This window comes from Polistes canadensis, unplaced genomic scaffold, assembly GCF_001313835.1.
Source record: "Polistes canadensis isolate GaletaPanama2010 unplaced genomic scaffold, ASM131383v1 scaffold_0, whole genome shotgun sequence".
Classification (NCBI taxonomy): Eukaryota; Metazoa; Arthropoda; class Insecta; order Hymenoptera; family Vespidae; genus Polistes; species Polistes canadensis.
In genome coordinates, this window is record NW_014569547.1 from 2245311 (window position 1) to 2269561 (window position 24251).

General features: G+C 35.7%; 2 protein-coding genes across 2 annotated transcripts in view; both read left to right on the forward strand.

Annotated features, from left to right (window-relative positions):
* Positions 1 to 24251, forward strand: part of LOC106793116 (dystrophin-like) — a 339379-nt gene that overhangs the window by 151629 nt on the left and 163499 nt on the right. The gene's annotated exons all lie outside the window — the stretch shown is intronic.
* The window catches only part of LOC106793182 (flocculation protein FLO11-like), a 51685-nt gene continuing 31577 nt past the window's right edge, over positions 4144 to 24251 (forward strand). The window contains exon 1 of the mRNA XM_014759937.1: positions 4144 to 9252. Coding sequence (XP_014615423.1) covers positions 7366 to 9252 — 1887 coding nt within the window. The 5' untranslated portion in view covers positions 4144 to 7365. The remainder of the gene's footprint in view (positions 9253 to 24251) is intronic.

Below are 24251 nucleotides of genomic sequence, written 5' to 3' on the forward strand. Positions count from 1 at the left end.
TTTCTCGAGAGCTACATCGTACATTTATTTTCGCTTTTTTTTTTTTTTTTTTTTTTTTTTTACTTCTTTTCAATTTTTCTTTTCTTTTTTTTTTTTCTCTATTTTCTTTTATTATTATTCTAGACCCGCAATAGAGAAAGGGTCAAAGACGAAGAATCTCGGGAACAAAAGTTTTGGGCTGCTCTCGTATATGTTCTTCTTATTCCTTCTTTATTCAACGACAATATATATTCTTTCTTATTCCGACTAAAGAACGGAACGAAACCGCCCCTGGAATTCTAACGCACGATTAACGATTAATGTCTTCCCTTTTTCACGTTCTAACCTCGAATAATACGAGACGAAAAACTGTTCTCTCTCTTTGAATAATTGCGTACTTACTTAAAATGACATTCTCGTGTGGACAGCTCTATATATATATATATATAAAGGGTAGTTCGGGTGCTTTGTAATAAATTCTATGAAACGATAAGGTCTTTCAGGAAAAAAAGAAATATAATTTTTTATTTTGTCAAATCGTTTACGACGAGTAATTTGAAATAATAAATAATAAAATGATCCTGTCCCGTTATCTATAATTAATACAAAAATTATTTTACATTACATTTAATCATTAAAATTAATATAAAATATCTAAAAGTGAAGAGTTATTCAAGATTGTTCTACGGCATCTGAACGAATGCATTGAATAATATAAATTGAAGAAAACAAGAATTTCTTCGAGATCGATACTTCTTCCGAATAAATTGCAATGATTGAAAATCATTCTGGATATACGATAGCGTTAAAGTGAACATTGATCAAGTAGCTTCGATCGCAAAATGTGGATTTGAGATGTATGTGGTAGAAAGGTGAATTCGTGGCTAACAACTCGCATGTTACCGGTGAGCAAATGCATCCTACTTACTAGTATTCCCGGCTTACCAGTCTTAATCCTAAAACCGAACTTTCAACGAAATGGACGTAGCTAGTAGGTGGTATGCTCTTAGAACTGAATCCTTGCGTATATGTAGCTTTGCCCATTCGTTTGTGGTAGTTTAGAGTGAGTCAGATCCGTTGGAATATCGAAGCTTAGATATACTGGTCATCCTAATTATATACTCCTAAAAAGAACTGTTGCTAATTATAAAACTTTAGTTCCTATCTCATTTATAGTTGAACATCTCAGTGATTATCTTTATGATCACTGAAAATTTCAGAATAAACGTATTGGAATGGAATATATTTGACTAATATTCCTTTCATTTCATATCCAAATTTCTTATCTATGATCCTAATTTAAAATTAATTGAATTTCTGTTCATGTAATGCTTTCCATTATTTGATCTCAAAATGAATTCATAGGAATAGGTTTAACGAGTACGAAGTTGAATGACTTTTTTGATAAAATTGTCAAATAAATTCTAAAGAACATGATAGTATTTTACATGTCACTCCTATTCCTTTAACTATAGTTTGTAGAATCTTTGGAGGAACATCGTCGTATGACGGTGTCGTTGTCGTACCCGAACCAAGCTCGGACAGCACGATCGAAAACCGCAAACCGTTAGAGCAAGGTAGTCGGCAGCATGTGGATCGTCTCAATGGATTACAACGTAACCCTGTCTCGTACAAGCACGGCGTACCGTTTTAATCCTTGCTGTACCTTAACCATTACCGAATATCTTGAACGAATACATAGTCGCGCGAACACATAGATAAATTATAATCTTTTTCTTTTTTTTTTCTATCTTTCAATTAAATTTTTTTGATAAATACGAGTAATATTTTTCTCTTATTATCTATCTTCATATTATTTTCCTCTTCCTAGTATAAGAAATAATTTATCTATTCGCATCAACAACGCATCTCCTCGGAACATCGTCTAAACTATCTGGAATTTCCTTCTAGCCAACTTCGTTTAATAAATTAATCGAATAAATCTCGTAGCGTGTGGAATGGGGGTTGTTTGTATCAACGAAGATGACGTTCATTCCATTTGTACAAATTGCTAACAATATATCTTATCGAACTCCGGTTAGGTGCATCATGGTCATTAATGAGCTAAGCGCCAAGCACTTCTGCGCATCCTATAATAATTCCTGTCTCCTCTACCTTGATTACACACAATATGTCAGCTATGTATTCGTAACTCGACAATGTTAATTACAAACCAGTAGTTTCCATCGAATCCCATTGATCAATCAAATTTAAACATACCTTTTTCGATATCTAATATAATAATAATTTCATAGGATAATTATATAACGAGGAGATAAGATATTATATTGATATTTTCTTTCGTTGTGTTAAATAATTCAACACCTTTCTTTTTTTCGTTATAATTTTCGTTTTCAATTATTTCCTTTTTTTTCTTTTTTCTTTTCTTTTTTTTTCGTCCAAACTACGGGAATATCGCAAGTGTTCCATTCTTTCAATGCAGTAAAGAATAGACCGAGAGTAAACTAAGCGTGCCAAGCAGCACAGGTTCGTGTTTAATATTTTCATACGCGCGGTCTTATCGTTGGAAAAGAAAACGTAAAAAAACGAAATGGAAAGGGGAAAAAAAAAGGAACTAAAAGAAAAAAATCAGGGAAAAAAGAAAAAAAGACGAAAAAAGAAGAAGAGGAAGAAAGAAAAAAAAATCACACACACACGTACGCACGCACGCATGGACACACGTGCACACGTTTACACAACAGCAGAGGCCAAACTAAGGAGAGGCAAGATACGAGGTTGAATTTTATTTTTCTCAGACGCGTATTTAGAAGGTTCTTTTTCATCGTTTCGCGTGGTGGAAACTCCTCGCGGTAGCTTTTACGCCGCCTAAGAGGCGTGGTTGATTACAGACACATACACACACACACACACACACACACACGCATACACACAACGGCGAAGGGTCAGAATTTTATTTAAACATTTCAAGCTCTCCCACAACCTCTTTCTTTCTCTCTCTTTCTACCATCTTTTCAAAATAAGAGGGAACAGCGCGCACGGTTTCTCTACTTTATATTATTCAACGCAGTGCCACCAAAGGTATGCATTTTCCCGTTGGATATAAATCCGCGTTAGTGGTGGTGTTGGTAATCGTTAAATAGAAAATGTCACCGAAACGCTCGCGAAATATTATTCCACGACATTTTCTTATCGATTATTCACAAACCGCGAAACGGGAATTTAGTTCTTAAGTTAAAATCTTCATTACTATATATTATCTAATGACAATTTATCTCTAAACTTATTCTATAAGTAAATATATTTCCCCATTTATATTTCGATGATATTATATTTAATTATATAAAATGATAATTATGTATTTATATATCCCCCCCATCCTTCTCTCCCGAAAAAAATCAATTACAATGGCAATGAAATTTTTTTAACAAGTTAAATCCTTATTGTTATTTCTCGAGAATAATAACAAAACTTATCTAAACGTATTCCCTTTGCAGATTATAATTAATAGTATAAAATGTAAATTATTCCTATGAGAAAATGTGAATTTTCTAGTGGACATGAAACAGTCTATAGGGTATTCATGACCATAGCGGATACGAGTACGCTGATGGTCTTAACATAAATACATAAACGTCCAGTCAGCGCAGAAACTCAGCAGCATCAGCAGCAACGGCTCGTCATCGAGCTGTAGTCACAGTCACCACCTCGGGAGTCCCATATACCCAGATCGGGAATAGGGGGATTCACATAGTTGACGGCATGGTACTACTACTGCTGGTACTGCTACTGTTGCTGTTGCTGTTACTGTTACTGCTGCTGCTGCTGCTGCTGTACGCGTTACTTACTGTCAAAGCATCAGGAGTGTGAGCATGAGAGGATAGGATTAGTGAATACTAGGGAGAGAGAAAGCAAATAGATAGACTGATACATAGATACATATATAGATAAAGAGAGAGGGAGAGAGAGAGTGTGAGAGTGGGAGGGAGGGAGGGAGAGATAGAAGCATCCGTTTCGGATGTGTATAGAGTACGAATGGTAAGCAGGAACGCAACGACATGTTGCTGTTACTGCTTGATGTTCTCAGATAGACAGAGAGAGATAGTAAAAGTTGCTGTGAATAATCTCATTTATATTTTATTTCTTCTCCCATTTTTACTCCCCTTCATCCCCAAATCTTATCTCATCAATCGAATCCAATAAAAATTCAAAGACCATATATTTAAAGGAATCTTCTATATAAGAAGATTCGATTAAACAAGTTCTCTTTAAATTCCCCATTTGTGTTATCAACTTACACGCACACTTTAGATTGAACTTTTTTTTATCGATCCAAGTACGCAATTCGTTGAAAGTAACTTTAACAACTTCGTTTACCATGGATTTTAGTATTAGAAAATGTGTCATAGAAACACCGTTAAAGAAAGAGAGAAAGAAGAAGAAAAAAAAGAATAAGAAGAAGAAGAAGAAGAAGAAGGTAGTAGCGTTGGGAGTATTGTTAGGAGGAGAGAACGACCGCGCGGAATGTCGTCTTCGTAGTGAATGCTTGGGAGGGGAGGGGTTGCATAGAAGTGAAGAGAGAAGGAGGATGAGGATGAGGAGAAATGGGTGGGTGTGTTAGGAGAGGAGAGGTGAGGGATAGTGAAGAAGGGTGCAGAGCGGTACCGGTGTACTTGGGGGTGGTACTGGAGGGAGGAAGGTGAACGCGCGTTCGTTTGAGAGAGAGAGGAAGAGGGATGGGTAGGGGTAGGGGTATGAAGAGGGGTAGAAGGAAAGAGAAGAAGGCATCGTTCGCGAGAGCCACAGTAGTCGGTGCGTGGAGCGCAGGCGTGCGCCTCCTCGCGGCTAGAATCCCGCCGTATTCCAAAGAGGAACACGCCACTCCGCCCCCGGCACGGCAGCCACGCGTCACTCTCACCCGACTGACCTCCTCCTGTCCCTAACTTGCTCCTTCGATTCCTCGCTAAGTGTTCAACAAACCCCTGTGTGACTTTAACCATTACAATTCGTTCAAGTTTAATCGTTGTTAATCGTTAATCTTTCATCAATCTCGTTCATTGTTTTTACGTTGATCGTGTTGTTCATTTGTGCGTGCGAGAAATTTAATCAGTCAATCCTAATTTTTCGTTATTATTAACATTAGTATAACCAACGTAACGATTTTTAACAAATATATATAAATAGGATATTCTTGTATATTTTTTCTTATATTTTATCTCTTAAAGTTACGTACACACACACACACACACAGGACACACATATCTCGAAATGCCGGTTACTACGATCGTTAGATTGAAGAGGATAAAACGATCCGAATTGTTATCATTGGGATCAAGAAAATAGAGATAATTGTCGTCGAGTGGTGGTGGTGGTGGTGGTGGTGGTTATTATTGTTAGTTTTGGAAAGTTCATTGGGGGAATGGTAAAGCAAAATCAACGCAGAGGATGCATTGTCGTTGTCTATGATTCGTAAGATCGATTTGAATAGAAGAAAAGGATATATGACGATGGAGAAGAATAGAACGGTGGAACGTTGGAAAAAGAAGATGATGAATGAGTGAGAAAACGAACGAACGAACGAACGAACGAACGAATGAACGAACGAGAGACCTCACCGACGCTCAACATAACGGAAATATCTGTGCTTTTGTAGAAATATGACCGAACGAAATAATTCTACAGACGGTGGGACGAGTTTCACCTGGGAGACAAGAGCATCTACGAATAATGGGGAAGAAGAAAGGGATGATTGTGTAATTCAATAGACCCTCACTTGCCTAACGTTTCGTGTGTTTTTCACGAAAGACAACCATATCCCATTTTACTTTTTCTATTTCTTCGTTTCTTTTTCATTTTTTATTCTTGTCTTTTTACGTATTAATTATTAATATCTCTTTTAGTGACGATTGAACATTCGAATGAAATCAGTGAAGAATATTTTAAACAGTGCAAACTGTGGGTTTCCCCGTTTTCTTATCTTTCCGACAATATTTACGGGGGTTTTTTTTTCGGGTGTATCTTATGATAGATATCAAAAGTTTAGATTTTTTTTTCTACATTTTTCAAGAAAAGTAAAAAATCTGTTAACTTTTTCCAATGCAACATTCTACTCGTGTTGTTGTTAATTGCATAGATTGAGAGATTAGTGTAAAAAATAAAAAAAAAAAAGGTTAGAGAACCGTATATGTATATGTATATGGTTAGATTAAAGTTGACGTTCGAAACGGCAACACGGCGTGAATCGACTATCGACCACGTGCCAAGGTTGGAAAAGTCCTAGACTTTCGTTTTACGTTCGACACACTTTTCTCTCTCTCCTTTATTTCTTTTTCTCTCTTTCTCTCATTGAATCATTACCTCTCATTGTCTATATTTTTCGAAACCGAAGCTTTTTTTTTCATTGTAAAAATCGAAAACAAGGGCCTTCTGTTATTAAAATACGCGTACATCGACGAGATACACTTTGTTGTTCTCTAGTTCTATAATCTCTAGACAAAATAAATAAATAAAATATATAGAAAAAAAGTTAGATTAATAAACGTTGTTGATGGTAGTGAAATCAAATTTATCTTTAATAACATTTTCGAAATTAATGACGAAAAGGAATAAATAATAAAAGAAACACGGACGATTATATAGTTTAGCGTTTTAGAGATTAGTAAAGTATATATGAAATATATATATAGATATATAAATAAATAAAAGTGTTATTTATACATTTTAATGTTTTCCAGTTAAAAAGTTGAAGGAAGTTACTAGTCAAGGATCATTATTCCATTGTTATCGTATTTATCTTGGTATATAAAAAAAAAGAAGAGAGAGAGAGAGAGAGAGAGAAAGAGAAGAATTTAATCGAGTGCCTGGTAAAAAAGAACTCGTGAATAATAGTAAATAAAAAAAAGAAAAGAAATAGAAAACACGTACGTCTAAAATAGAGTATTATAGAAAAAAGGAAGGAAGGAAAGAAGGAATTCACATTCACGCACATTCATCTACTTGTACACACTCACATACCTACCTACACACATACACACACGATGTAGAATAAAAACGGTCGAAGTAGACGGTTTTAAAGTGGCCGCGAACATATCGATCTTAACCAAGTGCAACATGTCCCGAAATATCCCGATAAGTTACACCGACGAGTACGACGTGAATGTACGGATCTGCGCGCGTCGAGTGGCTTCGTGAAATACGCGATAAAACGTAGCCAAACGTTTTCCTCTAACAGAGAGATTCGCTTCGTTTCGTTTCGTTTCGTTTCTCGTTTCGGATAATGCACGGCTGGGAAAGAGACAACTGATAAAATTCGATCTGTTGATCGATAAGAATTCGAAAGGGAAAGAGAGAGAGAGAGAGTTTGGACGTCGATCGAATGGATCGAACGTGCCGGCTTCGGAGGATCACGAAGCCGGGCACCTAATCCAAATGGGCGAACCGAAACCCGCTTCGTCTCCGCAGCCCAACGGCGGAGTAAAGCAAAAACCGACTAGCCTAAATCTAGCCCCTGGTCCAACTTTCTATCGTAACGTTAATGGACGAGCAAGCCTGAATGATCGTCATCTACAGCACGTCACCGCTATCATCAGCGGTGGACACCCGGCACGCGTCGGCAAGCCTATCTCACCGAGTCCCATTCACGTTAATAACGAGCCCGGTATTGGGGATACAACATCATCGAATACCAATCACCAATTATCAACGAATTTACACTCGACAGGAGTATTGCTCCCAGCTTGGGCTCTTTCTGCGGAACTTGAAAATTTCTTGGAGCCTCCGCCCCCACCAGCTCCATCATCACACCCTACGATACCGACCAGGACGAACTCACTCGGCGAGCAACAGCCGCAGCAGCAGCAGCAACAACAACAGCAACAGCACAATAATTTGCAATCATCTGCAATCAATCAGCAACTGTCTTCCCGTAGCCCGAGTCACAATGGTCACGGATTCCCCCTCTACACTCCACCAGCTCCAATACCAGCATCCGGGGCAAATAAAATTCGCTCTACTCCCAACGGATTACCACAACCAACAGCACCGAGACGTCCTCATAGTATTGCCGCTCCACCATACCATCACGGAATCACCTCTCTCCACCAATCATACGGTCAGCTCCCTTGTAGAACAACATCGTCGGCATTATCATCATCATCATCAACGTCATCATCAACAGCACCACCACCACCACCAGCATCAGCAACATCAGGACCAACAGCAACACCATCAGATACATCTTGGGCAACGATCGGTCCAACAACAAATTCATCATCAAACGGTATACCCGGGATGGTACAACGGCGTGCCCATTCGGTCGCCGGTACTCCAGTATCTCTATCCACCGGTTGCAACGACGACAATGACGGTGGCGGCGGCATCCCAATACAACAGGAATCAAGAAGCAACGGGTCAGCGCTCTGCAATAAGAACGGCATCACCGTGGTATCCTCGAGTCGCAGCGTTGTACCACCCCAATCTTTGTGGAACGGGCAACTTCAACAACCCGTACCTAGGCGGCCACACAGCATCGCCTCCACACCCGTTACAGGTTCAACAGGCACGCCTGTTTCATCTTCAACAGTTACACCAGCCGGCTTGTCCTCAGCCACTCGTATACCAGGCGAGCCCATACAATGGGGTTCCTCAGGGATGGTGTTGCACCAACCCATACCTCGCAGGGCGTATCCCTCGACCCTTCCACATCCACAACCACCAACGCCCACGACACAAGGGCCCGGCCTGAGCGTTCTTGTTAATCCTGGAAATTCAAACACTTGGACACCAGGCGCCGGGCTTCGCGCAAGACCCCATAGTATAGCATCGACTCCACAGGGTGCACCGATTCCACCAGCCTCGCCTTCAGACTCTGGCTATCGATCTTTACCTTCGTCTTCGAGCGATTATCAAATATTAAAATCGCCCTCGAGATCTCAACAGCGCAACAAACCTAACCAAAGTCAACAACAGCAACAACAAAGTGCAGTAAGACGTCTCTCTCTTCCATCTGCTCAAACTCTTCTTCGAACCAACGCACCAAGACCGAGTCCGACCTTCCACGGGCTCCCGTTTCGACCATTTACCTGCGGAGTTTCACCAAACGGTAATCCTATCTTTTTGGGATGCACTCATCTCCACGGTGGTGGTGGATCAGGAAGCGGTTCGGCCAGCGGTTCCGGAAGCGGATTCGCCACTGGCAGCACCGGCACCAGAACTTCGACACCGGCAACTAGTCCAGCGACGCCTCTGACTACCTCCCAAGCAATACAACAGCTACTGGCACAACCACGGAACGGCTTCAAAATCGTCGACGACAAGGTATCGCTCTTCATCGAGATCCTCGACACGCAAGAACGATTCGCTAAGGTCAGTGGTAAAGGTCCACGGCTTTGACGAGCCGCTTTTAACGAATCGCGAACCGCGTACGCGACCGACGATAACTCTTCCTGATCTTATTCAAACAGGGAAAATGAAAATATCTGTAGAAATGATTAATTACCACTAGTACCGCGCAATATATATTTCCCAAATTTCAAATACCATATCCCAAACAAAACGCAGATTTCCTTGCTAACAAAACGACAAAAGAATTTTCAGGATTTTGAGAATTGAAATATTACTCGTACTCTCTACTAGCACGGTACGATGACATTCATCGAACATGCACTACACAATCGTTTTGCAATGTACAACGAAATACCATACCAACGAGTAGATATCTCGATGTTCAGTTCTTCCCAGTGCTCGTAGCTGCTAGCAGACGAGTTATTTTTGATCGTTTTAAAATATTGCCTCGGATAAATCAAAGGGCGACTATCATCGTGATGGCACGATGCCTGGCTTGTATCGACTATCGATACGCAACTCGGAGAGACGTGTGTGCACTCGAAACTAACACGTGCACGTCTAAACTATTACGAACATGAATTTCATCCTCGCGTTCCTCTTCCATCTCCTCCTCCTATTTCCGAATATAAATTATCTATTAAAGGAGAGAAAGAGATTAAAGCGTTTAGACGGTGGGTATAAGCAAACGCGTTAAGAGTGGCTGGGCTGAGGTGGGGGAATACATGGTGGGTGTATATGGGGAAACCCTTATCGAATTCGAGGCTCGTTCGAGTACGGTCTAACTTACTTTCATCTTTTAGCTTTCTCGGTAATATAGCACTCTCCGGAGTACGACGTAGAAATAATCCTATCTATAGGGGTAACCACCCTTAGCTTATATTCGTTCTCAACTACGATCGCGAGTCATACATAAATCTGGTGATTTTGAAAAATAAATGAGACACCACCACGGCCTCCGGAGTATCTATTTTAATGCTCGATCGATCTATAGATCGATAGATAGATAGATATATAGATGTATAGATAGATAGATTTTTACCGCACTAGTAAAGTTTTACGGAGGAACCGGGATAAGTTAATGGAAGTGGTATATCGAATCCTTTCGAGAAACTTCTTGTTATAAATATTATATATAAATAGTTTAGTACACGTGCAGATGTGTGTGGATATGTGGGGATTCTATGTATGTATGTATGTATGTATGTATGTATGTGTGTAGATAGGTGAAAATAAAATCTACAGGATATACGAATTTCTAGTCTCGTTAATAACAATAGTTTCGAAAAGTAGTCATCTTGCGAGAGTATATTATTTCTATGCAATATTTTGTATATCGATTTATAAAATAAAAATACGAAATTCTCTCGTAGCTACGGATTTGTCGAAACTTTCATCCGATTTAACGGCACTTTTGACTGGAACGAGTATACATGAATGTCGTATACCATAATGCGTTACGAATGACACGATAATGTAAAAACTTTGTTTCGAATCTATCGTACGGAACGAGGAACGAAATGTCACGAACGAAGATGATGACCGTGTTAGATGGTTATTTTTTTTTTTAATTTTATTTGCTTAATTTTACCTCGCATATATAACGAGTATACATATCGATCACAGTTTATCCGTTTCGTAGAATATTTCTTTTTTTTCTTTCTTTCCCCCCACACATTAGTTATAATAATTTGTATATTTCATATTTGTATGTGTATGATATTACATTACAAATATCGACGTATACGATTTCTACAAAACGTTTTCTGTAAACTCGAAATATTTGTTTGTTCAAGACGAATTTTGACTCATATATTTCGTAACAAACTACCCGCATTGTATATGTATATTCAAGTACACATACATATACATATATATACATATATTGTAAAACAAATTTCTGGCCATTTGTCGGCCAGAGAGTATCCAAAGCTTTCTCCGAGAATATGCTTTCTCGTGCTTTTTCACGACGCGGTTAGGAAGAGAAAGCCTCTCGTGCACATCCCTCCTTTTCATCCTTTTTGCGAATAATTTTGTAGATTACACTTTTCCTACCATTCTCTTCGTCGCTCCTGTGTTTGCTAGTATAAACGGTCCTTTTATAAAGGATATCTTTCAGAGAAAGAGAGAGGGCGAGGGACTGTGAAGAATAAAGAGGGGGGGGGAGGGGGGGAAGAAGAAGAAAAAGGCTGCTTTCAAAAGGACCTTGGAAGAATTACACGAGTTTACCGATTTCTTCTTCTTCTTTTTCTTTTTTTTACTCTTTGCATTTACACTTTTCTTTTTTCTTTTTTCGAAAAAGGAATGCAGAAGGAACGATAATGAGATTGTGCAGTTTGTCCGAAGGTAGACTAGGTTGGGTGGGATGGGTTAGGGGGAAGAGGGAGGAGGAAGGTAGTTCGTCTAGCGATAACGTCGACAGGAAAAGAAAAAGGAGTAGTTTCTTTATTTCTTGAAAAATATATTTCCGCTCGGAGACTCGAGACACTAGACACCAACCCCGGACACCCTCTTTTACGTGTTGTAAAAACTTTCACGCTAGCTTCTCCTTTTTTTTTCTTTTTTGTTTCTTTTTTTTTTCTATCTTTTGCTTTCTCTTTTAGTAAGACTCAACCCTTTTTTTTATTATCTCACCAAGTTCTCGTACAAATTTACAAAGACTATCCAACAAAAATTTGTGGTAAAAAATATTTAGGAACGAAATTGTTTTTTTTTTTTTTTTTTTTTTTTAAATCAAATCGATTAATTCATTAAAAATAATAATATCAATTGGATTTATTATATATTAAATATCGTAAAGAAAATTTTCACTCTCGTACAAATATTTATCTTGATTTAATTAAAAATAAATAAAATAAATATATATATATATAAGAAGTGTTGTGCGTGTGTATAAAATATACATATACTCACGTTATTCGAAAATACGTGGGTGAAGGGAGGGTGGGAAGGGGGGAGAGAAAAAAGTATGCTTAGAAAAATTCGAATTCAGCGGCAATTCTAGAAAGAGAGAGAGGCAGTTTTTCCAAGCCTCAAGGAAAGTGCAACGAGTCGTGAGTCGTGAAGTATTAAGTACCGCGAAAATTAGTGGTAAAAGGGAAGATTAAATTCTCTAGTAATACTAAGCTTACATTAGACGACTAGACTGTTTTCTGTCTTTTCCCTTGACTCGAGTTTGTAGTCGTCGTTGTCGTCGTCGTCGTCGTCGTATTGTTGTAAACTAGCATTGCTCATTTGCTAGCCACTTAGAAGTACTCGAACAGCGGTAGATCTCTAACATAAATTGATTCATCCTTTCAAAGAACGTGCAGATATTCTGAAAGCTTTTACTAAGTTATCTTTCTCTCTCTCTCTCTCTCTCTCTCTCTCTCTCTCTCTCTCTCTATATCTTTCATTCATAACTATTTCAGTTTTGATTATTATAGAATGTTACGATCTCTCGATGTCTCCTCTATAATATTCAAATTGTGAGAGTGTAAGATCGGATAGTGCAAGCAGATACACTAGGACACGTTTGTGAATGTCCTGAAGCTAGCGAATAGAATATTAGTTTCCAAGTCAGCATCTAAGCCTAATGGAACCCTTAATATCGTGCTTCAAAGCGTAAGAGACAGGATTCTATCTTCATATTTCCTTTTCTCTCTCTCTCTCTCTCTCTCTATTTATCTTTCTCTTTCTGTCTTTTTGGTTTATGATTTCGCAAGAGAAATAACTACAACCAAAAAAATACTGTAATGTAATGTGCACACTGTGTGTGCAAACCTCGAATGCAGATTTTGAAACGAGATTTATATTTTGGTTGAAGGAAACCAGAGAATGATAGAGAAAGAACAGTCTTGAATGTTTTCTTTTTTTTTTTTTCTGTTTTTTTTTTTTTAAGACGCGTCTGGATGTTATTGCAGTTACGATGAATGAATAATGAAACGACGTGGATCTCATGAATGGATGCCTTCATACGATTTAGTTTCTCTCTCTCTCTCTCTATCTCTGTCTCTGTCTTTCATGAATTTTGAAATTTATTATTTCTGATGTTGTTTTTCGCTAACGGTATTCAATTTCGAAGAATTTATTTAGTCGTTGTTTTCATGATTGAAAATTCGTTCGAGATTTCAACCCAGGCAGGTAGATTTTTTTGTTTTCAAGAAAAGAAAAACGATTTGATTTTTCTTAAAGACATTTTTTCGGATAAAATTATAGGCGAATTCGATCTTCTTGTAATTGGCAAAGCCCAAATTGCGGTGGTGGCCACTAGAACAGGAAGTTTCCGATTGCGACAATATTGGTAAGTTAGAACACACTGGGAAGTAAGTTTGTTGTTTAACTTTAACCCTAATTGTTTTATGCTATCAATATTCGGTATAATATTCACCAACCTTAAAGGAAATTGTTTAAAACAATTTTAATCGGGTTTTTATTTTTCTTTATTTTATATCGTCGATAGATGAAACTTAAATAAAGATGAGATAAATTTGCATAAGTGTGTTATGATATATTTTATTTTTAAATGAAATATTAATTAGAAAACAGTTAATTCTAATAATTACAATTTTTTCCAATATCCCTTTATTATTCGATGCACAGTTAAATAACATCTGATACAATTTTCCTTCCATTCCATTCGAATTTTATTTCAATTTATTTTTAAATAAGAATGAAAATAGGGGTGTTAAGGAAATGAAAAGAAATGTAAATAGATATTATTTGAACGACGACGATATGATCATTCGAGAAATTTTTATTCGGATATGGATAATAGTGTTGACACAGTTTAACTGTACGAAATCGATACTAGGTCATTTATTTTTATGAACTGTTCTAAAAAAAAAAAAAAAAAAAGAAAAAAAAACAACATGATGCTTAATAATTCGGGTTACTTATATAAAGGTTAAAAGGAAGATTGCTGAAGTCGTTTTCGTCGTCGTCGTCGTCTATCAGTTTCGATCGATTACAAGACTCGCGAGTTTCTAATGTAAATGGAAAAGGAATAAAGAAAAAGACAAAAAGAAAATGTTAATAGCTACCTCGAAAGGAACGGGCTTGTATTGGTATAGATGCTGCTAAGGAAGTTTCTCTCTCTCTCTCTCTCATTGAATTCAATAAACGAACGTCTATTGGATAAACGGACAGAGAGGAAATTAGCAGTCGTGACCAGCTGATGCGCGCCACGTTTAATAGTTGGAAATAGTCTTTCGTGAAAAATATATGCCCTGACTCCCCCCCCCCCACCCCCACCCCGTCCCTTTTTTGAGACGATTCGCATAAGATTTCTCAATTTTCTCAAAGCCTTTAATACCATCCCAAAACTATTTTCTTTTTCTCAGTGACTTACTTTTTTTTCTTCTTTCGTCTCTTATTTTTTCTTCCTTGCTTCGCTTGAAAAATTTCACCTGAAGAGAAATTACTTAAGGTGTTCGTAAAGTCAAATGTCCTATCTACAAATTTTACCTCTTCTCGAGAAATTTTTCAGTATAATACGAAAATGTAGTTCAAATAAATGGTATAATTTGTATTGAGTAATTTTATCAGATGAACAAAATCAATCTTAAAGAAATAACAAATGAATCTACGATTTTTCATTAAATTATTTCACTGAAAAATGAATATATAAATTAGTATATGTTAAATATACAATATTTTGCTACTTATTCTGTATATTTCTTATTTAAATCTTTATTAATTTTGTAAATATATTTATATAGTTCTTTTTTATTTATTGTTATATTATTTTTATGTATATATATTATTTATTTATTAATATTTATATTATTTTATTTATCAGTATTATATTATCTTTATATTATCTTTATCTTTCAATATTTTTATTCTGATTATGTAGCAATAGGTAATTCCTGTCAATATTTAAATAACCAAATAAACAAATATATCCTTTTCTATATTACCTATATATAAAATAACAAAATAAAAATAAAAATCGTCATATATTAATTAAATTACATATGATTTTATTTTTGCTTTTGCTACATTATAACCACAAGTATCAAATTTCCAAAATTAATAATAACAATAATCAACAGATTTAATATAGAATCAAAAATAAAAAAGAGAAAAAAAAGATTCACACTTTTGGAAGATATTAAATTCAGTATTACGGTAGATGGGATTTAAACTATACTCGATCAAGAGAATTCCTAGCATGGTGGGATGAGAATGAGAATGTGTTGAAAGGAGAAAGGAGAAGGGGGAAGGAAATGATGTTCGAATTGATCTTAGGAGAAAGGAGGAGGCGAGGAGGAAAAGGACGCGATCGAGATTCTAGGTGTTCGTAGGAATGTATGTATGTATGTAGTAGTAGTAGTAATAGTAGTAGTAGTAGTAGTAGTAGTAGTTTTGAAACAGAACCGGCTGTTTCCTCGCGTAAACATCGTGGCCGTTGAATCTCATTGAAAGACCGCCTTGAGTAGAGAACGCTGTTTCGAGCAGCCGGTGCGTTTTGGATATCGAACGATCGATAGAAGACGATCCTCCACCTCCTCCACCACCTCCTCCACCACCTGCTCCTCCTCCTCCTCCTGTTTTACCTTCTCCGCTTCCTTCGTCAGTTGACTGGATGCTTGTCTCTTCTTCCACATACAAGGTAGGGGAGAAGCTGCTTCCTCTCTTTGAGAATGTCGTCGCATAGGAGAAAGCTCTTGAAAGATGTCTCCTCCTTGCTAACTTTATAGTTTATGCGTGTCTCTCTTATCCAGACAAGATCTTCGAAAACTAAGCCAATATACCGAGCTAAACTCCTGCAAGAGGAACTTTTTGATAAAAGCTTATGCGTTGCTTCTCGTTGTCATACAGCTATTCACGAGTTTACCTCTCTCTCTTTCTCTCTCTCTCTCTCTTTCTCTATCTTTCTCTTTTTCTTTCAATTTCTCTTTGGTGTGCAGGGTTCAGTCTTTACTGATTTTCTAGCTCACTTGCCAGCTAGCCAACTAGTCATCCAGCTAGCTAGCTAGCTAGCTGTTGGTGGGCTTTGTTCGTGAAACCAACGTATGGGGACGTTGGATTTCATCTTGCGAAAAGATGAGATATTGTCTGAAAGAAAATGAATCCTTTCTCCTTCATTCTTTTATTCTTTCATTTTACTTTTTCTTTTTTATTCTCTCTCTCTCTCTCTCTCTCTCTTTCTCTTTTTCTCTCTCTCTCTCTCTTTCGAAACAACTTCTTAAAACCGGCGTGCTGACGTCCAAACTTTGGACACATTTTACCCGGAGAGTTCTCCTTTTCCTTCACAACCTATACCTCTTCTCGTTGTCCCATTAGCTCCAACTTTCAAGCTACCAAAGCTATATCATTCACTTTGTTACCTTCAACCCGATGGTAGGAGGAAACCTTGCAGTTTCGTTTATTCAAATTTAGTCGATTCGAATTCACTAAGACGTGCTAAATATCACGATTGTTCTTGTTCTTCTTCTTCTTCTTATTCTTTTTTTTTTTTCTTTTTCTTTTTCTTTACAGGAAATATATTTATCGAATAAGTTAAAATGGTACTTTTTTTATTATTCATAAAGATAAACAATAACGAAATAAGTTTTCCGTTCTTGGTAAATCAGAAATGATCATAATCCGAATAAATCAGGCGCGCGGGTACGATTTTAATTATCGATCGTGGCATACATTTTTATTCCTCCTTTTGTTTTTTTTTTCTTTCTTTTTTTTACTTTTTTTTTTTTCTTTTTTATTAATGTATATAACACAACAACAACATATTTTGGACGTTTACCATAGAAACATTCGTAGTACACTTCGAGGAGTTATTATCTCGCTCGTGATTTGTGTGAACGTTACGGAATGCAGATTTATGATTGTATATCCGTACTGTTAGACAAAACCGCATCGTATATTAGATCGTACCATAGCGGTATGTAAACAATTTACCCTTATGATAATTGATGCACATTTTAATTAAATTGATAATTACATCGTAATAATCTACTCCCCTCAGACCCCCGGTTGAATTTGGGCTTAATCCGATTTGGACAAACACACAAAATAACAACAAGAAATATTTTTCTCGTTAATAGACACTTTAAAAAAAAAAAAAAAAAAAAAAGGAGAACAAAAATCATTAATATGATATATATCATATAATTTTCATTGACTTATTTATTTTTATATACAATTATAAGAATGAACAAATATAAGTGTATGAAAGAGAGAGAGAGAGAAAGAAAATTGATGATAAAAATGAGTGTTTATATAGATATGAATAATATTTCGAATTGAAATGATTAGCTGAGTTTAGTTTGGAGTTTTATCGGTTTCAATTTGATTTTAATGATACGACAATAGATCGGATTGAATGTAAATACGATTGAAAATGGTTTCCTTTTGGATAAAGGCGAGGCGGGTGAAAGAAACTTATCGTTTCTTTTGGAAGAAAATAGTTGTCCCGTATTAGCCCTGTGTGCCTTCATGAATTTTATCCGCTCGTAAAACAATTACGCAAGCCTTGCCTCGGTATGCCTTCGCTTTAATTCCGGTCCATTGTCGTCGAGAGTCGAGTGAAAAATAAAAGCTTCCCTATCCGCCGTCTTTTATCTTTGTTAACTCGTTCTTTCTTCCCGCGTATTCTGTCTCTCTCTCTCTCTCCCTCTCTCCCTCTCTCTCTTTTTCACTTTTATGTTTTTACCCTTTCTATCTCTCTCTTTCTCTCTTTTTTCCTTCCCTTCTTTGATTTCCTAAACCAAAAGAGAATTTCTTTGGGCTAACAGTTAACGTATGAGAAAAAACGTTCCTCCCCCTCCCCCCATCTTGTTGTACATTTTTCTTCCTTTTAATTTTCGTCCTGTCTCGTTAAATACAAATTAGAAATTAGTCCAATTCTTTATTATTATTTCAGATAACATTTTTATATATATATATCTTTTGCCATTTCAGAAGAGGAAAAGTTTAGGCTAAATCAACAATCAAGTTGCATTTGTTGCAATTGTATGCATTGATGTTAGACGAAATATGTTTTATGCTAGATATAAATCTTCGGATTATTATATTTGGAAAAATAACGTATTAAATATTTCGAAATAAACAAAATATGTGTGCATAAATTTAATACACTTATTTATAATAAAAAGAAAAAGAAAATATATATATATAATAGGAACTTTATTTTAAAAAGGTGACTTAGATTCGGATCGATAGTTTAAGTGTTAAAACACATCCAGAGAGGATAAGATGATCATAGATTTTTCTTCGACTTTCTCTTATATCCAGTTAGAAAAATATCTAGCTAGAAGTGCCGACTCGGCACGTTCAAAGAGGATATCATCAACGATCGGGCCAGGTATACTGACTTTAAATCGCAAGGATTTTCGCCTTCCATACCAAACCGTATTCTATCCAACAAACCAACCAACCAACCAACCAACCCTTATTCAAGAAGACTCACTCACTCGCGAGCATGCTATCCTGCGGATTTTGTCCGCTCGTAAAATGATTATGCAAAACGTAGTGTCGCTCAGCAACGAGGACTAGAACGAGGATGTGAACGAGGACGACTAAGACTAGGACGAAGAGGAAGGAAGAGAAACGTAAGCGTAGTAGGAGGGTGCTTTAATTTGGAGGCATTGTCGAGAGTGGGTGGTAGGTGGTGGGTTAGTGAGAGTGGGTGGGTGGCTGGGTTGGTTGTAGGAAGTTGCTCCCGAGCGAAAATTAAAAGCTTATCTCGCCTGGTCCTTTCCTACGAAGCCTTCACCCTGTTCCTAAAGCCTTCCAACCCACCCCCTCACCCTCCCCCATGGCTCTCTTTCTCTTTCTATTTCTCTTTCATACATATACTCTAGCTAACTGTCTATCTTTCTTGCTCGTGCCAAGCTCGAGGCATTGTCTCTACCAGCGGAATTATTATCAACAACGTCGGGTATACTGTGTGCCACCGACTTTGTAGTAATAGTAATTGTTTGAACGTTGATTCCGCGGTCTATTGTTTCCTCGTCACGTCTATCTTCTTTTACTCGTCTTATCTCTCTTCGAATTTCTATTATCATTCCTTTTTTCATCTAATACTTCTTTTCTATCCTTTGCTTTTTTCTACCCTCCTCCCTCACCCCCGCCTATCTTCCTTCCTTCCTTTATTTCTTTATTTCTTTCTTCGTTTTTATACTATTATATTATCTTTCGATTAAGTTAAAAATTTCACTTAATATTTAATAACGGATATAAGAAGCGATTTAAAAAAACGAAAAGAAAAATGTATACATTGATATTGATTCATAATTTTATGACAATGAGAATTTTTAATTCGTTTCTTATCATGTATGGCATGAAATGGGAGGAGGGAAGGGTTGGAAATGGGTCGTTCGTATTAGTAGACTTATATTTTTATTTTATTTCTTTTTTTTTTTTATTATATTTATTCAATTTTCTTTATAATCAATTACATTTGATCGAAGAAAGAGTGAAATTTAATATAATAATATAATAAGGAATATAATAGGACGTTATTGAAACGTATCTATTTGTTATTCTTACATAAATGCGTATATAAATTCGCAATTAAACGTCAATGGGAGTATATATATATATTAATTATCACGAATAATACGAGGAATGTAATTTCATTCGAGGCTCGTATGTACTTAATTTTCTTATTGAAACGTCAATCTTATCGTATCACAACGAAATATTTTGCGCGGACGTTTCTCTTGACCATTTAAATATTCTTATTCATTTTTCATTATCTTTCAATTTTTCAATGAACAATCATTTCCCTATCGTAAATAATATCGAGATCTTAATGATATTTTTATCCTATTTGTATAAATTGATTCGAAATTTTATCGTACAATTTATTTTTTATCCTTTTTCTCTTTCATACGATTATCCTATAGTAATCGTCATCTAACATGGCTAGAATCGATTAAAAAGATAATTGTAAGTTCAGTCATTGCACCCTATAACACTCGAGGCCAGCTAATGCAACTCGTACAAACAGGAAACCTCCTGGAAACTTTCTCACTCCTCGTTGATTAATAATTAGTCGTTAATTATGAGTTATGCTCAAAGAGCTATGCAAAATAACGACTTTGCAAACGTTAATAAAACCCATACTAACATACACACGCACACATATGATACATTATAAATGTATCTGTGGGATAAGAACATATATAAGGGAAACAAAGTGAAGTAAGAGCAGAGTATGGTCCCAAAGATTAGACCTTGTGAAGAGTTGAAAGAGAAAGAGAGAGAGAGAGAGAAAGAGAGAGAGAGAGAGAGAGAGAAAGAAAGAAAGAGGTTATGAGGAAGGGTGAGAAGAAGGGGTAGGTGGTGTGTAAGGGTGGGTGGGGGCGGGGTAAAATTCTCACCGCACTTACGTAGTTATACTCCTGGTCAAAGGGCACGTTTAATATGAATTGCGTATTAATAACGAACTAACTGGTTGCGGGAAACGCCACTAGTTATTATTATTTATCAGGTTGATTAATTTTAGCCGGTATTGCGGTTCGCCGTGCATCTATGCAAGTTATATTCAACCGAATACGACCCGTTGTGCACCTAGTCACGAATATTTGTTTATATTTTTCTCTCAATTTTGTTGTTCCTCCTTTATCAGCGAAAATAGATTGCCGATCACTTGTGCCCCCAGTACGGTATCCTTCCTCCACTCTGTCTCCCCACAGCACCAAAAGTTGAAAAACAAGTTAAAGCATGCGTGGTCGCGAAGTAAAAAAGATCAATTATTCTTAAAATGTGTCGTTACGAAATAATAATTATTGTTTATAATAGTCAAGTCTTCTTTTGCAATTAGCCAAATCGCTTCTCATACATTTGCCAGCTTCCGCGCTCCATTCTGCGTTTTCATCGCATTCGTATATCATTTCACTGTTGCTCATACAATAATAAACTTTTTTGCATGAGGTTGGATGAGGATAAAATTCTCCTTCCGAATCTCTATGGTTTCTGCATACGTTAGTTAATCGACAATTATTGGTACTGTCGCAAACTCCTCTGTCCGGATTGAAAGTAGTTCCTATGGGACATTCAAGTAAATCTTTTCCGTAAGCGGTACACTTGTAATATAAGTGACAACGGTTTTCGTGAGAGACAAGGGAGCCTACGGGTGAATTTTGGCAAGTCTTATCTCCACTCGGAACCGTTGGTGTCGGTGGCGTCGACCCTCCATTGCAATTGGCTTTGAATGGGAAATCGCAAGTTTGTAGCAAAGCGTTAAAGTGCAATCTTCGTGTCTTAGCTTTGTTTAGGAACGGGCAATCCATCAAAATTTTCTCTCCTTGTAAGCACATGTAAAATTTCGTGCAATCAGTCTCATGTCTCAAAAGTACCGTGTAGTCTGGAGAGTCTTCAACCGGGCATGCAGTTGGTATCGGAAGTATTGGTTTGTCACCGGCTAATACCGTAACCAGGATAGTCGCGAATTCGACTATTATCAGGAGTCCACTACCTATTCATATATATTTGATATAAGTAATAAATTCATTAAATAATAATGCCTTTTTTTTTTTTTTAAGGAAAAACATATGTGAGCAGAATTTTTATTATATACTTTAATTTGCATTATTTAATAAACAACGTTTTAGTATATGAAATCACTAGGAATGACTAGTTAAAGTTTTTTCATTAATCTTTTAAAAAATCTACTTATTTTTTCTCTATAATAATGCTCGTGATTATTTGTTCTCATTTCCTCTTGTAATACGAAAAACAATGTCCCGTTGCTAATCGTACGGGTTTTATCTGATCTATTCAATTATCTATATCATGCCTTAACTATGATATGCCCTTCGTAAATTCATATATTACCTAATTAAATTTCTATTATATTTAAATTTCTCATTTGTTTCCTATTTTAACTGATCGGTATATAGTTATTTTGGGAATATTTAATTATATGATATCTAGTCAAAGTTTCAATAACTTACCTTTCATGATGAGAGACGATTGATTATTTTTTCCTCCTAGTTATTTGCTCTTCAAGCTTGAATGATCGTTAACCGGTAATGTCAAGACTTTTTATAACCCTGTTTTCTCTTATCATTTTTTACGTCTTATATCGAATATATTATTATCTAATCAGCTTGTAGTTTTATCATTATAGATTTTGATATTTTTTTCTTTGTTCAAAATCAAAAGAATTTCTTTTCTCCTTTTTTTTTTTATCTCCTACTTTCTTCAACTTTTTTTGCCGAATGTGTTCAATGGATCACGTAGATGTTTTCTCATTAGAACAAACCAAAAGATTATATTTAAAATCTCATAGATTTTCGGGAATACAAGAATAGAATACATTAATAGAAATGATATGAAGTGTTTTACGTTAAAATTATGTATACGAAACGAATTGATAAATTTAAAAAATGAAGAATAATTCTATTGTATTAAAAATATTTATTGGATGGGAAAAAAGTAAACAAATAATTATATATATATATGAGTTGTATATATATGAGCTATATATATGTATGATTTATTAAACGTATGAAATAATGCTATTTTCGAGAATTATCATGTACTTTGATCATTCCATTGAATACGAGAATAATTGACGAATCTTGTTAATTACGTCAACCTTCATGATTAAGAGCATGACAAATCGGTTAAACTCGTTGAGCAATAGATAATTTCGGAGATAACGAAAATCGTGTTCTTCCCGTTTAAAATTTAACGAGTAATAGTAACAAGTTCGAGAAATATATTACATTGGATTAGTTAGAAAGTAATTATTTCTATGCACGTATATAAGATGTTTCAAGATTTATCGGATGATTTTAAGCCTATTTAACCTATGACCTTTTATGCAAGACCTATGGTTAGTTATAAAATGATTTTATTTTTTCAGAGATAAAAACAAAATTGATTTCATATGTTATTTGTAAAAAGAATGCGTGTAAAAGACTTATCACATTCCTTCCCGATAAATAGATCAATCTTGAAGTGGTATTTATGATTGATACGTGACACACTCCAATTTCTGACTAATGCTATCAGCCTTCATTCCTTCGGTACATTACGTTTGTAAATTATCTAGAACGATCGATTTTCTTTCCCAATATCGATCAATCAAAAATTTGGGATAAGTGGGTTGAGATAAGTGATTATTATTTGAAAAGAGTAGCTTGAACTAGTTTGTAGTGATGTTCTAGTTTGGACAAGTTTTAAGAATTCGTTCGTTGCGTTGTCTAAGAAAATATAATACACCGTCACAAATCTTGTATTTGCTAGTGTTTCTTTTTTTTTTGTTTTGTTTTGCAAAACGAGCAACAAATTGTCATTTGATTAACGATAAATGATTTGTAATAGGGGAGCACTATTAATACGCCTGACAGACGAAAAGTGTATTTGTAATAAGTAATGTATCAATTATATTAACTTGTGTTTCATTTTTATTTAAGTATTTTGTATTTCGTATCATTTTTTTTTTTTATACGAACAAATTAATTGCAGAACGAATTATTCGATTATGTCCACCTCCACGATATATATTTTTTGCGACGAAATTCGATTTGATATAAGATTACTTTGAATTACGGGTACATTTCTAGAAAGACCATGTTCGCCAATCGAGATTTTATTGTACTTTTTATGAATCTATTATCACGTTATCAATTTACGTTGTTATCTATCGAAAACGATATATATCTTTTTTCAACCTAGAAAATATCAAAGATTTATGAGATTGAAAATAAAATACTTCACAGATAACGGAATAATTATTTATTTAACATAAAAACGAAAAATTTTTAATATAATTTTACACATTTAAATTAGAATATTTATTCGCGACGATTCGGTTAAATTTGTTGTTAAGAAAAAGAAAAAAAAGAAAAAGAAAGAAAAAAAAAAGGAAAAAATACTTTTAAAGTAAAAACAAATAAATTTTATTGCAAATAAAACATACGGAGAAAAATTTTATAGGTTAAACTTTTTATTTATTTTTGTCTTTTTATTATATATTTTTTTACTGCAAAAGATCCTCTCTCTCTTTTTCTCTTAAATAACGATTATCG